The sequence below is a fragment of the Perognathus longimembris genome, chromosome 17 (genome assembly GCF_023159225.1).
Source record: "Perognathus longimembris pacificus isolate PPM17 chromosome 17, ASM2315922v1, whole genome shotgun sequence".
NCBI lineage: Eukaryota > Metazoa > Chordata > Mammalia > Rodentia > Heteromyidae > Perognathus > Perognathus longimembris.
Genome location: NC_063177.1, coordinates 35,113,019 through 35,132,542, shown reverse-complemented (window position 1 = coordinate 35,132,542; position 19,524 = coordinate 35,113,019). Strand labels below are relative to the sequence as shown.

The 19,524-nt window shown below is 43.1% G+C and overlaps 1 protein-coding gene across 2 annotated transcripts in view; it reads left to right on the top strand.

Annotated features, from left to right (window-relative positions):
* Positions 1-838: 838 nt before the first annotated feature.
* Calcoco2 (calcium binding and coiled-coil domain 2) overlaps positions 839-19,524 on the top strand; it is a 31,211-nt gene continuing 12,525 nt past the window's right edge. Inside the window, exons 1-4 of one of the 2 annotated variants that reach the window (XM_048365309.1) lie at positions 839-1,027; positions 5,754-5,856; positions 6,786-6,919; positions 18,328-18,453. In XM_048365309.1, coding sequence (XP_048221266.1) covers positions 848-1,027; positions 5,754-5,856; positions 6,786-6,919; positions 18,328-18,453 — 543 coding nt within the window. In that variant the 5' untranslated portion in view covers positions 839-847. The remainder of the gene's footprint in view (positions 1,028-5,753; positions 5,857-6,785; positions 6,920-18,327; positions 18,454-19,524) is intronic. The other variant, XM_048365308.1, reaches the window with a different exon arrangement.

Sequence of the window (19,524 nt, the reverse complement as noted above, 5' to 3'; positions counted from 1 at the left end):
TGGAATTGGAGATTTGACTCAACATGGTAGAGCATTAGCTTTGAGCAGAAGAGCTCAGGGACAATGACTAGGTTCAGAGTTCATGACCAGCCAACCAAAAGTATTTTCTGTGCATGTGTGTATCCCTGTGTATGTGTGTACATGTGCACAGGCACATGTGTGCTGGTAGTGGGGCTTGAACACAGGGCTTAGTCACTATCCATTAGCATTTTTGCTCTGTCAATTGAGCTACAGCTCTGGCTTTTAAGTGGTTAATTGGAAGAAATAGTCTCACAGTCTTTCCTGCCTATGCAGGCTTCAAACAGTCATCCTAAGAGCTTAGCCTCCGGAGTAGTTAGTATTATAGGCCTGAGCCACCAGCACCAGGCTTTTTATTCGTCTCATTTCTTTTTCTAAATCCCATACTCAGCTCCTAGCATATTATTTTGTATGAAAGAGCCCAATAATTGTAGGATAAATGCAGTTAAGAAGCTAACATCCTGATTTTCCTAAAGTCATGGGGCTTGTTGGGATGAGAAATCTAGAATTTAGGTCTTATAATTTCCAGTTTTACCTGTTTTGTGTAGGTTGCTTTGTTTAAAAGAAAGAGAAACAACAAAGCAGAGAATAAGGATAAGTGAGTGTGGAAGTGCTTGTGGTCAAAGACACTGAAAATTCTCATAGCGTAGGAATTTATAGGGTGAAATGGCTCAAAGTGAAACAGAAAGCTGTGTGATCGCAAGACTTGTCAGGATTCTGCTTTTCCTGATTGCCTTGAACAGAATGTTCTTGGGTGACTGCCCAGAAATTACCAGCCAACCCCTTTTAGAGCCTTCCTTTATTTCATGTCTCCTAACAGGACCCCACCATGGAAAGGGCAGTAGAAGAGCCCCCCTCATCAGCTGTCTTGCTGGATCATTGTCACTTTTCTCAGGTCATCTTTAACAGCGTGGAGAAGTTCTATGTCCCTGGAGGGGATATCACGTGCTTTTATACCTTCACTCAACATTTCATTCCCCGTCGAAAGGACTGGATAGGCATCTTTAGAGTAAGTGGTAAATCTATTATTAAATTATTTGGAACTAATTCCTTGAGTATATTATAAACATTCAGGCTCACTCTATTTATTTTTTGCCAGTCCTGGGGCTTGGACTCAGGGCCTGAGCACTGTCCCTGGCTTCTTTTTGCTCAAGGCTAGCACTCTTAACACTTGAGCCACAGTGCCACTTCCAGCTTTTTCTGTATATGTGGTGTTGAGGAATCAAACCCAGGGCTTCATGCTTGCTAGACAAGTACTCTACCGTTAGGCCACATTCCCAGTGCCTTTCTTTCTTTTTTATTGTTATTATAAAGGTGATGTACAAAAGGGTTACAGTTACATAAGTCAGGCAAAGAGTACATTTCTTTATGGAAAATGTCACCCCTTCCCTCCCTTTCTCCCAGTTTTTCCCTACCATCCCCAACCATAAGTCGTATAGTTCATTTTCAACTTAGTGTTTAGTGAGTACCACTGCTGCATTTGTTTACCCTTTGTCCCTCCATTTCTGTGTCAGGCTCACTCTTGTTCAGTCCTTCTGCCCCTGCCCAACCTTCTCAGTGCTAGAGGTGTATCACTTGAGCCACACCTCTACTTCTGGCTTTTTTTTGGTGGTGGTGGTGGTGGTGGTGGTGGTGGTCCTGGGCCTTTAACTTTGGACCTGGGTGCTGTCCCTGAGCTTCTTTTGCTCAAGACTAGCACTCTACCATTTGAGCCACAACACCACTTCTGGCTTTTTCTGAGTAGTTTATTAGAGATAAGTCTCACAGACTTTCCTGCCCAGTCTGGCTTCAAACTGACTGGTGATCCTCAGATCTCAGTCTCCTGAGTAAGTACAACAGGCATAAGCCACTGGCCCTGGCTTCATTTCTGGCTTTTTACTGGTTAATTGGAGGTAAGAGTCTGCTGAATTTGAACTGTAACCATAGGATTTCGGCCTCCTCAGGAGCTTGGTTTTATAGGCATGAGCCACTGACTCCCAGCATAGCATGTCTGGCCAATCTTAAAATCTTAAACTAAGTGTTGGGGAACTCTGTTATCATACACCAATGTATGCTTGTGGAATTCAAATTTTAATTTCGGCTTCAAGCTAAAATAAAGTAAAAATTCTGTGATCCCAAAGTCTTACTCGGTTTTTAATATAAATGCCTTAAGAATTATCCTATTTTGAAGTATTCATATAGGGCTTGATTAAAATGGGTGATCTCTTAAATAATTTCTGCAACTTGAAACATTATTTCCTTGTTTGATGTTTATTTTAATGTAAATATCCCACATCTGGAAAGGATACTGAGAAATTACCTGGTTCAGTATCCTGCAAACAAAAAGTTTATTTCTTTCCAAAGATGGAAAGTTTATGAGCAACCTCAGTGGCCTATTCTAGTGTATAATCATCTTGCCATAGTACAGAAATAGTGTTTCAAATTTTCAGTTTGCTCTCTATATCCCCTTTTCATTTCTGCATTTTTCACACACACCCTCCCCCTCAAACATACAGACATGTATAAATATATGTGGATAAACATCCGTGCGTGTGTGCACACACACATAACCACACGCCATTAAGTCAGAGCCTTCCCTATTTCCAGAGATAGGAATTAAAGGTCAAATTTAAGTAATTTACATTGTAATTCCCAATATTGGTGACATTTGGTTTGACAGTGCAGTATGTCATGTGCATGCTAACCAGTGCTGTTCATCTTGAAGCCACATACCATTTTTTACTGTGCTCTGAAGAAACTATTGCTTATTTGCCTCCCTGGGTGAATTCTGTGGAAACTTATTGGTAAAGCCTTAGGAACTGGAGATAATAAGATTGTTATTTAGAGACCGGGATAGTAGGCAACAAGAAGATACTGGCAGATGTTGAAACTATAGGATATATAGTCATCATACTGAGAGTATTCTGTCACAGAGAACTGATGCTCTAGAGTGTTTCTCTTGAGTGTTTTCTCTCTTGGAAGGAAGTTTTGGCTGCTCCCTCATATAAAGAAAGTGTCCAGTAGTACTCTTTGCTGTACCTTTGTTGTATAGTACTGCAGTCGTACTTGAAATGTGTGATGAGTAACTGCTTTTACTTTTTTATTTATTGCTGGTGGTATTGGGAATTAACTAACGGCCTCTGCTTACCATTTGAGCCATGTCCCAATATAAATCAGCCTTATATGGCTAATAGCTATTTCTAGGTATAGTGACAGCCACCACCAGAGATAGAGCCTAAAATAGTCCGTTTTTCTTCCTTCAATATAATCAGTCCTATGATCTCTCCTTGACCTGGGGACTTAAATGTTTCCAAGTTTCAGTGAGAGGACAGCTAGCGTGTCATGACAGGCAGGTTGGAACTAGGACTACTCAGGTGGAAGAGCCATGGATAGAATTGCAAGTGGCCAGAAGTAGTCTTGCAGTGTTTTTTAGGTCTTCCTATTAAATCTCGGTCAGAGTGCATTAAGAAATCTCAAGATATGAATGAATACTCCATGAAATTCATGCTTCCTGTACCACTGCTGGTTGCAGTGGCTCTTGAGAGACTTACAGCAATGGGGTATGTATTAATGAGGCTCTAAAACATGCCCTAGTATTTTCAGATGGGCTTTTGTTGTAACCTTTCACCCCTATTCAGATGCCTTAATATATAAAAGTAGAATTTATTTTTAGTTGTTTCTCTTCCTATTGGGCTCAGGCTGGGTCAAAAGATAGCAACTGATGCAATTTTGCTTCTCACTGCTGAGTGTTTGCCCTTTGAATGGCTCCCCTTTTTCTGTTGCCTAGTGTTCTTTTATCTTCTAGATAAGATTTGAGCCATTTCTTACCCTTTTTTATATGTAGTGAAAAAGAATATTTCCCAAAGCCAGGCACTAGTAGCTCACACCTATAATCCTAGCTACTCAGGAGGCTTAGATCTAAGGATTGTAGTTTGAAGCCAGCCTGGGAAGGAAAGTCTATGAGACTCTTATCTCCAATTAGCCACCAGAAAACCAGAACTAGAACTGTGGATCATTGTGGCAAAGTGCTAGCCTTGAGCAGAAAAGCTCAGGTACAGTGCCCAGGCCCTGAATTCAATCCCTATAACTACCAAAAAGAAAAGAAAAGAAAATTTGCATTTAGCTATCATTCTGGCTCTTGGGCACCTTTTGCTCTATCTTGGTATCCTCTGATTTATTGTAGTCAATACTGAGAATGGACTTTTATGACTATCAAGATTTTTTAAGTCTTTATCACCATTAAGAAAAACATGGGGGGCTGGGGATATAGCCTAGTGGCAAGAGTGCCTGCCTCGGATACACAAGGCCCTAGGTTCGATTCCCCAGCACCACATATACAGAAAACGGCCAGAAGCAGCGCTGTGGCTCAAGTGGCAGAGTGCTAGCCTTGAGCGGGAAGAAGCCAGGGATGGTGCTCGGGCCCTGAGTCCAAGGCCCAGGACTGGCCAAAAAAAAAAAAAGAAAAAAAAAGAAAAAGAAAAACATGGGGGCCAGCAGTGCGACCTAGTGGTAGAGTGCTACCACTAGAAGTCCCAGGTTCGATTCCTCAGTACCACATACACAAAAAAAGCTGGAAGCGGTACTGTAGCTCAAGTGGTAGAGTGCTAGCCTTGAGCAAAAACAGCTCAAGGACAGTGCTCAGGCCCTACGTTCAAGTTCCAGGACTAGAAAAAAGGAAAAAAAAAAAAAAAGAAAAACTTGGCTAGTGGGTTTGGTAATGCGTGCTTCTTATCCCAGCACTCAGGAGCTTGAGTCCAGAGGATTGTAAGTTCAAAGTCAGCCTAGGCTACATAGTAAGGCCTGTCGTGTGTGTGTGTGTGCGCGTGCATGTGTGTGTGTATGTGTATGTGAATCCTGGGGCTTGAACTAAGGGCCTGAGTCTGGCCCTCAGCTTATGTGCTCAAGGTTAGTGCTCTACCATTTGAGTCACAGCACCACTTCTGGCTTTTTGGTGGTTAACTGGAGATAAGAGTCTCATGAACTTTCTGCCTTGGGTGGCTACACACTGTGAGCTACCGGTACCCAGCTAGCAAGGCCTGCCTTCACCTGCCCCTTTCAACTCCAATAAAGAAAGGAGAGGAGAAGAGGGAAGCAGATTGAGGGGAGGGCTAGGAAGGGAGGTAGGGAGAGGGGAGAAAAGAGTCTAGATGCTAGTGGTTTACACCTATCATCTTAGCTCTCAGGAGGCTTGAGATTTGGAGAGATAGTTTGTTGTTGTTTTGCCGATCCTGGGGCTTGAACTCAGGGCCTGTGCATTATCCTTGAGTTTCTTTTGCTCAAGGCTAGCACTCTACCACTGGAGCAACAGCGCCACTTCCGTTTTTTTTGTTTTTTTTTTTTTTTTAATTTATGTGGTACCAAGGAATCGAACCCAGGGCTTCATGCATGCCAGGCAAGCACTCTACCACTAAGCCACATTCCTAGCCCCCGGAGAGATAGTTTTAAAGCCAGTCTGGTTAGAAAAGTCCACTTCCCAAGTAACTAGCAAAAAACAGACTGGAAGCTTAGGCATTTTGAAACGTGTGTGTGTGTGTGTGTGTGTGTGTGTGTGTGTGTGTGTGTATGTGTATTAATTTTTAGTTGTTCCAGATCTTTTTTCCTATAAATAAAAAAATGAATTTTGTCATACTGAAGTCATTCAACTATATTTTTAGTATATACAAGTAAAATACAAATGCATTTTAAGAAAGCAGCTCAAATAAGGCCTTTTCCCTGAGCCCTGTCAGATGCTAAATGAGAACCTCTTGTCATTATAGGTAGGATGGAAGACTACCCGTGAATATTACACTTTCATGTGGGTTGCTTTGCCCAATGACCTAAAAAAGGACTTAGCCAAACAGCAGGAAGTCCAGTTCAAAGGTGAGAACAATACTAGATCAAAGGTGTTGAAAACTGTGGACAAAACTGATTTGTTTTCTTTGTGTGTGGAGGTGGGGTGTGTATGCAGGTACTAGATCTAGAACTTGGGGTCTGGGCACTCTCCCTCAGCTTTTTCCGCTCAAGTCTGACGCTCTACTACTTGAGCCACAGCTCCACTTCTGGTTTTTGGTTATTTATTGGAGATAAAAGTCTCACAGATTTGTCTGACCTGGCTGGCTTCGAACCTCAGTCCTCAGATCTCAGCTTTGTTTCTGCCCTGCCTTCCCCGCCTCAGGTCCTAGGGCTTGAACTCAGGGCCTCAGTGCTGTCGTTGAGCTTTTGCTCAAGGCTAGCACTTTACCACTTGAGATACAGCCCCACTTCCTGGCTTTTTTGGTAGTCAGTGGAGGTAAGAGTCTCACAGACGTTCCTGCCTACACTGGCTTCGAACTGTGTTCCTCAGATTTCAGCCTTCTGCATAGGATTACAAGTGTGACCTACCAGTGCCTGACAGATCTCAAGTCTTTTGAGTAGTTAGAATTATAGACATGAGCACACTAGTTCCTGGCTTGATTTTCTTTTCATTTTTTTCCTTCTGATAATTATTTTGTGAGTATTGAGGCTTGAACTTGGGGCCTCTGTTCTCACTTAGCCTTTTCACTTAAGGCTGGCACATTACCACTTAAACCACACCTTCACCTCTGGCTTTTTGCTGATTAATTGGAGATAGGTGTTTCACAGAGTTTCTGATCTGGCTGGCTTTGAGCTACAATCCTCCTAAGTAGCTAGGATTACAGGTGTGAGCTACTGGCACCTGGCTGTAATAGGTTTTCTTGAGTTTGAGCTTTCTGAGGCAGATAAGATGATTTATGGGTTTAGTTTTTTTTTAATAGATCTTATTTTGGATTAAAAATCATGATTTTCTTCAGCTTATTATCTGCCCAAGGATGATGAGTATTACCAGTTCTGCTACGTGGATCAAGATGGTGTGGTTCGGGGAGCAAGTATCCCTTTCCAGTTCCGTCCAGAAAGTGAAGAGGACATACTTGTTGTTACCACTAAGGTCTGTAATTGTCTTACGTAAGCCTTTTCTGCCATTAAGCATAGCAATTCCTAGGTAGAGTTGATAATGAATCAGTAAGATTTTATGGCATATTTAAAAGATAGTGTTGGGGGCTGGGGATATGGCCTAGTGGCAAGAGTGCTTGCCTCCTATAAATGAAGCCCTGGGTTCGATTCCTTAGCACCACATATATAGAAAACGGCCAGAAGTGGTGCTGTGGCTCAAGAGGGAGAGTGCTAACCTTGAGCAAAAGAAGCCAGGGACAGTGCTCAGGCCCTGAGTTCAAGGCCCAGGACTGGCAAAAATAAAAAAAAGATACTGTTGGAAAAAATATATAGTACTCTCTTTAAACTTCTGTAACTTTCTGGCACCAGTGGCTCATGCCTATAGTTCTAGCTACTCAGGAGGCTGAGAGCTGAGGATTGTGGTTCAAAGCCAGCATGGTCAGGAAAGTCCATGAAACTCTTATCTCCAATTAATCACTAAAAATGCTGGAGTGGATGTGTGGCTCAAGTGGTAGAGCACTAGCCTTGAGCAAAAAAGCTCAGGGATGGTGCCCAGGCCCTGAGTTCAAATGCCAGGATTGGCATGCATGTGCACAAGCATGCGTGCACACACACACACATCTATAACTCAGTATTTACTCCTTAACTTTTGTAGGCAATATAATCTTCTGCACATCTTATCACCACAGTAAATGTAGTAGTCCATTGGGGGAGAAGGGGTTCCACTATGGATATGTCATGTTCTCACTCAACTTTTTACAAATAGCTGACATTTTACCATTTGAGTCATGCCTCTAATTTTACATTTTGCTGGTTAATTGGAGATGGAGTCTCACAGACTTTTCTGCCCCATCTGGCTTTGAAGTGAAATCCTCCAGGTCCCAACCTCCTGAATAGCCAGGATTGTAAGTGTGAGCCACTGGCTAAAAGTTCCATTGAGCAGCACCAAATATTATTCATTGTATCTCTCTCAGTTCAGACCTACATTCTGTCATACATGAGTGTTAGATTCATTCACTTACTCATCTAGCAGAACACTTACTTTTCCTTCAGTACTATGAAAAGTCCTAAGAATACTACAAATAATCAAAATATTATTTGTGGCTGGGAGGAAGATGGTGCCGCCACAGTAGGGAGGCACCCCGACTCGCTCCAACTGAATAGCGAGCTGGGAACTCCAGCACCCAACACCCCATCAAGAACCCACCAAAACCAGCAGCCAGAAGCAGTGGAGAAACGCAGGAAAACAAAAAGGAGCAAAAAAAGAAGAGCCTATAACCTGCACAGAGCCCGAGAATCTCCGGGGTACCCTACCCCCACCAGCCGCCCTGGCCCGACTAGGGCCAGGGTGGGAAAGGGGACCCAGCGAAGGGCAGACCAACTGCCAAAAACGCACACTGGGAGCGCAGAGTCCAGACAGCAGGACTCCACGGACCCCAGGGAGAGTGCGGACCAAGAAACACGGCGGCGACGGGAAGTTCGGGTCCACAAGGCCGGAAACGGACACGAGCGGCAGGGGAACCGAGCGGTGCAGAAGGGGAGAGCTGGGGACGCTACCACGACCTTTCGCCACACCCCAGCACTCCACCCCTGAAGGACCAAGGGCGGAACGGGACACACACACAATCCAGGACCAGTGAGTCCCCCATTGCCCCCTCCCCCAACGGGAGACAAGCTATCAGAGACCCAAACCCTACAAAGAAGCTAGAACTCCCTCCCTCCCCGTCCCCACCCCGAGGGAACAAAGAACCTCCAAATCAGGTGGGAAGGTCCCATCAGGCTCTGGGAAGACACAGGAGCTAACGGGAAGGGCGGAGCAGTGCCAAGGCAGCAGAGGAGCCTGGACCAGCCGCACTGGTCCCGCCCCCTTTCCAACAGGGGCCTGGGGACGGCAGGCATTGCAAGCCCCACCTGAGGCGCCTGGGCCTTGAGGACTTTTTCAACTAAAATCACAGGCGCTGGTGGACAATACCAGCACAGCAGGGACACCTGGGCCTGATCACGCGCCCTCCTCACAGGGGAGGCTCAGTCTGAGGGCGCTAACCCACACCCGGACAGTTGATCCCACTGGGCCCCACACATACCGCCCCCCACAGCGGACTCGCGGGAGGGTGCAAGCACAACCCAACAACCCGGGGCTTGCTCTGGTAGGCGTACCCCACTCAGGTGGGCAGGGCCACAGTGGCAGCCCCCGCTGTAGTGGGCGCACAGCGCACAGGTGGGCGGGGCCCCTGACGACAGTGCCCACTCTGGTAGGCGCGCCCGCACAGGAGGGCAGAGCTCTCCAGTGGTTGTACCCACTTAGTTTGGCGCATTTCACACAAGTGGGTGGGCCACCCCTCAACAACACTGGCCCCGGAGCGGTCCACACAGGAGGGTGAACCACCTGAGAGGTTAGCTCCTCTGACCAAGATACAGAGTGGAAAAAAGAACCAAAGAAGAGATAAGCCTCCATGCCACGCTGAATCAGCGACCAGCAAACTCCCACCAGGGGCACGCTAGGGTCAGCACAACACAGCGGCAGGACACTGTCCCGCAGAGAAAGACACAGAACCTACCAACCCCCAAGTGCAGGGAGAGTGACCACCTCAGCAATAACCGAAAAGGTCATGCTCACCCATTGGGAAGCAAGGTTCAACAGCCAAACCCAAACCCAGAGCCAGGACACCAGGATACAAGGCTCCCACTGATGGACCAGCGGGAACCAGCACAAAGCCAAACCAGGGAAGCCACCCACAGATCTTCAGATGCGTAAATCACAAAGAAATATAACACAGTTCATCAAAGGGCAAGCCAACTCGCCAGCTCCAAAAAGCAGCACGACTGAAGAGGAGATAGAGAATGAAAAATCAACTGAGGCCATGTTAGCAGAAATGATGGAAAGCTTCAGAAACGAAATCAGAAAACAATTCCAGGAGTTTAGAGTGGAAGTCTTGAAGGACATCCAGGAAGCCAAGAAAGAAATGGAAGCAAAAATGGATACAATGCAAACCTCCATTAAAGAAGACCTTAACATCCTGAGGTGAAATGCATGAAAAAATATATTTAAAATACAACTCTTTAAAGGAAGAAGTTTCCATGATCAGAGCTGATGTGACAACCATAAATAGCTCTCTGACATCCATTAACTCAGCAATTGAATCCACAGCACAAAGAATTGACCATATGGAATCCAGAATCTCTCTCTTGGACGATGATGCAGCCGATAAGAACCAGAAAATTACCACACTCCAAGAAACAGTGAAGCTTCAGGGCAGACTAATCCAGGAGCTAGTGGACAAAGACAAGAGATATAATCTGCGCATAATTGGAATAGAAGAAGGAGCCGAATACCAGAGCAGAGGGCTTCAACATATTTTCAATAAAGTTATTGCAGAAAACTTCCCCAATCTCACAAGGGACCCCATCCAGGTAACCGAAGCCTATAGAACACCTGGCAGGCCAGACCCCAGAAAAGCCACGCCAAGGCACATAATATTCAAGACTTCAGATCTCAAGAATAAAGAGCAAATTTTGAATGCAGCCAAAGCGAAGAAAGAAATTTACTACAATGGGAAGAGGATCTGAATAACAGCAGACCTCTCCACACAAACCTACCACGCGCAAAGAGAATGGAAGAACACCAAGTTCTACAGGCCAACAACAGCCAACCTAAAATAAAATATCCAGCGAAACTGGAGTTCATATTCGAGGGGAAAACCAGATAGCGAAGAGGATCTAAAAGAGGATGTGAATAAAAAACCAGCCCTACCGCGAATTCTAAGAGGGGAATCCCACCCAACAGAAATTGTACAGGACACACAGACAGAAACAGAAACTACAATAGCCAGAGCCCAACAGAGAGAGCAGCTCACTAAAGACAAGAAAAAAAAAATAGAGGAAAAACAGCCCAACAAGAAAATGGAAGGAGAAAAAACACTCTTATCCTTGATCTCTTTGAATATAAACGGTATAAACTCTCCAATAAAGAGGAGCAGACTGGCAGAATGGATCCGCAAACAAAGTTGCCATCTGTTGTCTACAAGAGACCCACCTTACAGCAAGGGACAAAAACAGGCTCCGATTGAAAGGATGGAGCAAGATCTTCCAAGCAAACACACCTACCAAAACGGCAGGTGTAGCCATCCTGATCTCAGACAAGCTGGACTTTTCATTAAAATCAACTCAAAAAGACAAAGAAGGACACTACATTTTAATACAAGGAAAAAATCCAGAATCAAGACATCACGGTGATAAATGTATACTCACAGAACAAAAGAGGCCCTACATATGTCAAGCAAATTCTCACAGAACTACAGAACAAGATAGACCCAAACACAATCATAGTGGGAGACTTTAATACCCCACTCTCTCCAAAAGACAGATCCAACACCCAGAGGATCAGCAAGGGAGCTGAGGACCTAAGTAACACCATATCCCAAATGGATCTGACAGATCTATACAGAATCTTCCACCCTACAGAGACCCAATACACCTTCTTTTCAGCAGCCCATGGATCATACTCCAAAATAGACCATGTCATAGCCCACACAAAGAACCTCAGCAAATACAAAAGTATTGACATCATCCCATGTATTATATCTGACCACAGTGGATTAAAGGTAACCCTCAATAACAACGGTTACCACAGAGGCCATACACATTCTTGGAGGCTAAACCCCACACTGTTATCCAACACTTGGGCCACATACCAAATTAAAGATGAAATCAACGAATTCATAAGCCACAATGACAATGAAAATACATCCCAAAGAAACCTATGGGACACAGCTAAGGCAGTACTGAGGGGCAAGATCATTGCCCTCAGCACTCACATTAAAAGAATGGAAGCAAAGCAGGTGAATAACCTCACGATGAAACTAAAACAACTGGAGAAACAAGAAATGATCAAATCTAAAATGAGTAGGAGGAGAGAGATCACAAAGATTAAAGAAGAGATAAATCTGATTGAAAATAGAAAGACCATTCAACAAATAAATAAGACTAAAACCTGGTTCTTTGAGAAAATAAATAAAATTGACAGACCCCTCGCAAGACTTTCAAAAAAGAGAAGAGACTCATATACATAAAATCAGGGACTCCACCGGAAAAATTACAACAAGTACACACGATATTCAAACAATCATAAGGAGCTATTTCCAGAACCTCTACTCAGTAAAAACAATAATTTTACAGAATTGGATCAATTCTTAGAGAAGTATAAACTGCCCAAACTGAACCAAGAAGAAATAAATCAACTAAATAAACCAATAATTACAGCAAGATACAGGGGGTAATCAAGAACCTCCCAACAAAGAAAAGCCCAGGCCCAGATGGATTTACCAACGAATTCTATAAAACCTTTAGTGAGGAGCTAATACCAATACTCCTCAAACTCTTCCATGAAATAGAAACAGAGGGAGAAATCCCAAACTCATTCTATGAAGCTAATATCATACTCATTCCAAAACCAGGCAAAGACCCAACAAAAAAAGAGAACTACAGACCAATATCACTAATGAACACAGACGCAAAGCTCCTCAATAAAATATTAGCTAACAGGATCCAGAAACTGATCAAGAAAATTATACATCATGACCAAGTAGGCTTCATCCCACAGTCACAAGGATGGTTCAACATCCATAAATCAATCAATGTAATTCACCACATAAACAGAACTAAAATCAAGAATCACATTGTTATCTCAGTCGATGCCCAAAAAGCCTTTGACAAAATACAACATCCATACTTATTAAAAGCTCTGGAGAGAACAGGAATAGATGGAACATTCCTCAAAACAATAAAAGCCATATACAACAGACCAACTGTCAACATCATATTAAATGGAGAGAAACTTAAGTCATTCCCCCTAAACTCAGGAACAAGAGAAGGATGCCCACTCTCCCCACTTCTTTTCAACATAGTGCTGGAATCCCTAGCCATAGCAAGGCAAGAGGAGGACATCAAAGGGATCCACATCGGCAAGGAAGAAATCAAGTTATCCCTATTCGCAGACGACATGATCTTATATCTGAAGGACCCAAAAAACTCAGTACCCAAACTCCTACACCTAATAAACCAATTTGGCAAAGTAGCAGGATACAAAATCAATCCACAAAAGTCAGCAGCTTTTCTGTACACCAGCAATAGACAAACAGAAAAGGAAATTATGGAAACAATTCCATTTACAGTAGCCAAAAAAAGAATAAAGTACCTAGGGATCAACTTAACCAAGGACGTGACGGACCTATTCAATGAAAACTACAAAAATCTAATAAGGGAAATCAAAGAAGACACAAGGAGATGGAAAGACCTCCCATGCTCATGGGTAGGCAGAATCAATATAGTGAAAATGGCCATATTGCCCAAATTGTTATACAAATTCAATGCAATCCCTATCAAAATCCCAGTCATATTCTTCACTGAAATAGAGAAACCAATCCATAAATTCATATGGAACAGCAAAAGACCTAGAATAGCCAAAGCAATTCTAGGCAAAAAAAATAGTGCAGGAGGTATCACCATACCAGACTTCAAGCTCTACTACAAGGCCATCATAACAAAAACAGCATTGTATTGGTATAAAAACAGATCGGAAGACCAGTGGAATAGAATTGAAGACCCAGAAATAAAACCGCACTCTTACAGCCAACTGATATTCGACAAAGGAGCTAAAGACATACAATGGAATAAACATAGCCTCTTCAACTACTGGTGCTGGGAGAACTGGGCAGCCATATGCAGAAAACTCAAAGTAGACCCAAGCCTATCACCATGCACCAAGATCAACTCAAAATGGATCAAGGACCTCAATATCAGACCTGAATCCTTGAAACTACTGAAGGACAGAGTAGGAAAGACACTAGAACTTATAGGCACAGGAAGGAACTTCCTGAATAGAGTCCCAGGGGCACAACAAATAGGGGAAAGACTCAACAAATGGGACTACTACAAATTAAAAAGTTTCTGCACAGCTAAGGTCATAGCCACCAAAATAGAAAGACAGCCAACCATATGGGAAAGGACATTTACCAGCACAGCAACAGACAAAGGCCTGATATCAGTCATCTACAGAGAACTCAAAAAACTAAGCCCCTCCAAGCCCAATAAACCTATTAGGAAATGGGCAAAAGAGCTAAAGAGAGACTTCACAAGAGAAGATATAAAAATGGCAAAGAAACACATGAGGAAATGCTCAACATCCCTGCTAGTAAAGGAAATGCAAATAAAAACAACCCTGAGATACCACCTCACCCCAGTTAGAATGGCCTATACTCTGAACTCAGGAAACAACAAATGCTGGAGGGGCTGTGGGGAAAGAGGAACCCTTCTCCATTGTTGGTGGGAGTGCAAATTAGTACAACCACTTTGAAGAACAGTATGGAGGTTTCTCAAAAAGCTCAATATAGACCTACCCTATGACCCAGCCATACCACTCCTAGGCATCTATCCTGAACAGCAGGTCCCAAGATATCAAAAAGACATTTGTACTTCCATGTTTATCGCGGCACAATTCACAATAGCCAAAATATGGAAACAACCCAGATGCCCCTCCACAGACGAATGGATCCAAAAAATATGGTACTTATACACAATGGAATACTACATAGCGATTAGGAATGGTGAAATATTGTTATTCGCAGGGAAATGGTCAGAACTTGAACAAATAATGTTGAGTGAGACAAGCCTAGAACACAGAAAACAAAGGGGCATGATCTCCCTGATATATGACTGTTAACAAAGGGAGATGGAGAGACAGTAGAGACCAAGTCTGTGATCACTGTATATGTTCTTGATACATTGTATATTGCATATGTGTCTACCTGACCTAGACAAGGGATGGAAAAACAGGTTGTAAGATATCACAAGAAATGTACACACTGCCCTACTATGTAACTGCACCCTCTTTGCACAACACCTTGTAAAAAAATTTATGTTCAAATAATAAAAAAAAAGATTAAAAAAATCAATCCACAAAAGTCAGCAGCTTTTCTGTACACCAGCAATGTACAAACAGAAAAGGAAATTATGGAAACAATTCCATTTACAGTAGCCAAAAAAAGAATAAAGTACCTAGGGATCAACCTAACCAAGGACGTGACGGACCTATTCAATGAAAACTACAAAAATCTCATAAGGGAAATCAAAGAAGACACAAGGAGATGAAAAGACTTCCCATGCTCATGGGTGGGCAGAATCAATATAGTGAAAATGGCCATATTGCCCAAATTGTTATGCAAATTCAATGCAATCCCTATCAAAATCCCAGTCACATTCTTCACTGAAATAGAGAAACCAATCCATAAATTCATATGGAACAGCAAAAGACCTAGAATAGCCAAAGCAATTCTAGGCAAAAAAAGCAGTGCAGGAAGTATCACAATACCAGACTTCAAGCTCTATTACAGGGCCATTATAACAAAAACAGCCTGGTGTTGGTATAAAAACAGTTTGGAAGACCACTGGATTAGAATTGAAGATCCAGAAATAAAACCGCACTCTTACAGTCAGCTGATATTCGACAAAGGAGCTAAAGGCATAAAATGGAATAAACAGAGCCTCTTCAACTACTGGTGCTGGGAGAACTGGGCAGCCATATGCAGAAAACTCAAAGTAGACCCAAGCCTATCACCATGCACCAAGATCAACTCAAAATGGATCAAGGACCTCAATATCAGACCTGAATCCTTGAAACTACTGAAGGACAGAGTAGGAAAGACACTAGAACTTATAGGCACAGGAAGGAACTTCCTGAATAGAGTCCCAGGGGCACAACAAATAGGGGAGAGACTCGACAAATGGGACTACTACAAATTAAAAAGTTTCTGCACAGCTAAGGACATAGCCACCAAAATAGAAAGACAGCCAACCATATGGGAAAGGATCTTTACCAGCACAGCAACAGACAAAGGCCTAATATCTGTCATCTACAGAGAACTCAAAAAACTAAGCCCCTCCAAGCCCAATAAACCAATCAGGAAATGGGCAAAGGAGCTAAAGAGAGACTTCACAAGAGAAGAAATAAAAATGGCAAAGAAACATATAAGGAAACGTTCAACATCCCTGGTAGTAAAGGAAATGCAAATAAAAACAACCCTGAGATACCACCTCACTCCAGTTAGAATGGCCTATACTCTGAACTCAGGCAACAACAAATGCTGGAGGGGGTGCGGGGAAAGAGGAACCCTTCTCCACTGTTGGTGGGAGTGCAAATTAGTACAACCACTTTGGAGAACAGTATGGAGGTTTCTCAAAAAGCTCAATATAGACCTACCCTATGACCCAGCCATACCACTCCTAGGCATCTATCCTGAACAGCAGGTCCCAAGATATCAAAAAGACATTTGTACTTCCATGTTTATCGAGGCGCAATTCACAATAGCCAAAATATGGAAACAACCCAGATGCCCCTCCACAGACGAATGGATCCAAAAAATATGGTACTATACACAATGGAATACTACATAGTGATTAGGAATGGTGAAATATTGTTATTCTCAGGGAAATGGTCAGAACTTGAACAAATAATGTTGAGTGAGACAAGCCTAGAACACAGAAAACAAAGGGGCATGATCTCCCTGATATATGACTGTTAAGAAAGGGTGATGGAGAGACAGTAGAGACCAGGTCTGTGAAACCAAAAACTGCTTGTCAAATGGTATTTCCCACAGGATTGGGGCAGTAACCCAACATTATGTAACTAAAACCAAACAACTACTCAACATATAAAGGTCAAAAATTGACCTCTCAGTGGAATACAATAGCTCAAAAGCTATGTATGTACGTTCATATAAGACTACTGTCGACATATTGTCTAATATCGACATTACATTTAAAGCCCTAGGCGAATTTTCTTGGGCATAGGCCACGTGGATACTGTATATGTTCTTGATACATTGTGTATTGTATATATGTCTACCTGACCTAGGGAAGGGAAAGAAAAACAGGGTGTAAGATATCACAAGAAATGTACACCCTGCCCTACTATGTAACTACCCTTTTTGCACAACACCTTGTCAAAAAATTTGTGTTCTATTAATAAATAAATTTTAAAAAACAACAAAATATTATTTGTGGCCTTGAGACAAGATTTGCAAGGGAGAAAATATTTATCTACGAGAAGAATCTACATTCTTTTTTTCTTTTTTTCTTTTTTTGCCAGTCCTGGGCCTTGAACTCAGGGCCTGAGCACTGGCCCTGGCTTCCTTTTGCTCAAGGCTAGCACTCTGTCACTTGAGCCACAGCGCCACTTCCTACATATGTGGTGCTGGGGAATCGAACCCAGGGCTTCATGTATATGAGGCAAGCACTCTTGCCACTAGGCCAGATTCCCAGCCCCAGAATCTACATTCTTTTGTCACTATCTCTTGTAACTTTTTTTTTGAGACAAGGTCTTTGTAGCTCAAAATGGCCTCAAACTCACTATGTATGCTCAGGGTGGCCTTGAATTTATGATCTCAGTGCTGGGTTATAGGCATGTACTATCACATCTAGCCTGTCCCTTGTAACTTTTTTTTTTCTCTTTTTTGCAAATCCCGGGACTTGAACTCATGGCCTGAGCACTGTCCCTGGCTTCATTTTTGCTCAAGCACTCTGTCACTTGAGCCACAATGCCACTCTGGTCTTTTCTATATATGTGGTGCTAAGGAATCGAACCTAGGGCTTAGTGTATATGAGGCAAGTACTCTACCACTAGGCCATATTCCCAACCTCCCTTGTAACATTTTTTTTTTTTTTTTTTGGCCAGTCCTGGGCCTTGGACTTAGGGCCTGAGCACTGTCCCTGGCTTCTTCCCGCTCAAGGCTAGCTAGCATTCTGCCACCTGAGCCACAGCACCCTTTCTGGCCGTTTTCCATATATGTGGTGCTGGAGAATCAAACCGAGAGCTTCATGTGTAGTAGGAGGCAAGCTCTCTTGCCACTAGGCCATATTCCCACCGCCCCCCCCCCCCCCGTAACATTTTTATGGCCTTAATCTTTGCTTTTCTATCTTTTTTTTTTTTTTTTTTTGCCAGTACTGGGCCTTGGACTCAGGGCCTGAGCACTGTCCCTGGCTTCTTCCCGCTCAAGGCTAGCACTCTGCCACTTGAGCCACAGCGCCGCTTCTGGCCGTTTTCTGTATATGTGGTGCTGGGGAATCGAACCTAGGGCCTCGTGTATCCGAGGCAGGCACTCTTGCCGCTAGGCTATATCCCCAGCCCTGCTTTTCTATCTTTTGTGATCATATCTGGCTTAAAGCTGCAGTTACATAGTTGTACCTCTTATATCCTTAGCTACATACTGGGGAGCTCTTCCTATTTGAGGTACATTCCAAGTAAATGGGAATGTCACTGCAGTGAGTGGGAATCAGATCCTCACTATAGCAACATGTAGGAAGTTTCTGATTGAAGGACTTGAATATTGTTTATGGAATGTTCTTTTGTAGGGAAAGGTGGAAGAGATTGAGCAGCACAACGTGGAGCTTTGCAAAGAAAACCAGGAGCTGAAGGACAGCTGTGCTACTCTCCAGAAGGAGAACTCAGACATGCAGGCTGAACTCAAAAGGAAGCAGGTGTGGCTGCTAGTTAAAGGTGAACTTGAAGCATGTAGATCAGAATTGGATGGTCTTTTTGGTCTAGCCTATTTTCATTTGGCTTGTGATCTCATGTCTCTAATGCTAGTATCTTTGAAAAGGCACAGTGTTAAAAAGTTTTATATGTGTTCCTTTATTTGTGAAAAATAATAATCCTCGGGGCTGGGGATATGGCCTAGTGGCAAGAGAGCTTGCCTGGTATACATGAGGCACTGGATTCGATTCCCCAGCACCACATATACAGAAAACGGCCAGAAGTGGCACTGTGGCTCTAGTGGCAGAGTGCTAGCCTTGAGCAAAAGGAAGCCAGGGACAGTGCTCAGGCCCTGAGTTCAAGGCCCAGGACTGGCCAAAATAATAATAATAATAATAATAATAATAATAATAATAATAATAATAATCTTCCTAAACAATTAGATTCAATTAGATTTCTCAATTACTCCCAAATTGAGAAAATGACAGTATACCAAGGGTTAATCAGTGATAGAACCTAGATTCAAATCCAGGCAATCTATTTACAATTTCATAATAATCTGCTATTTATAATTTGTTTTGTTTTGCTAGAATGTAAATTTTAAAAGAGAAAAGAACTGAGCACCAGTGGCTTGTGCCTGTAATCCTAGCTACTCAGGAGGCTTATCTCCAATTAACCACTCAAAATCCAGGAGTGGCTCTGTGGCTTAAGTGGTAGATTACTAGCCTTGAGCACAAAAAGGTTCAGACAGCCCCCCAGACCCTGAGGTCAAGCTCGACAAAAGGAATGAATGAGAGAATGAGAAAAGAGCTAGAGATTATGTTACACGCTTGTATTTCCAGCCTCTGGAAATCTCTGAGAAGATCATGAGTTTGACACTAGTCTGGGGGCTACACAGTTCAAGGCCAACCTGTGCTACATACAATAAGACTTGTTGAGAGAGAGGGAGTGGAGGGAGAAAGAGAAGAGAAAGAAGAGTTAACAGGTTGAGGATCAAAAGTGCAAGGCCAGGTGCTGGGAATATGGCCTAGTGGTATAGTGCTAGCCTCATATACCTGAAGCCCTGGGTTTGATTC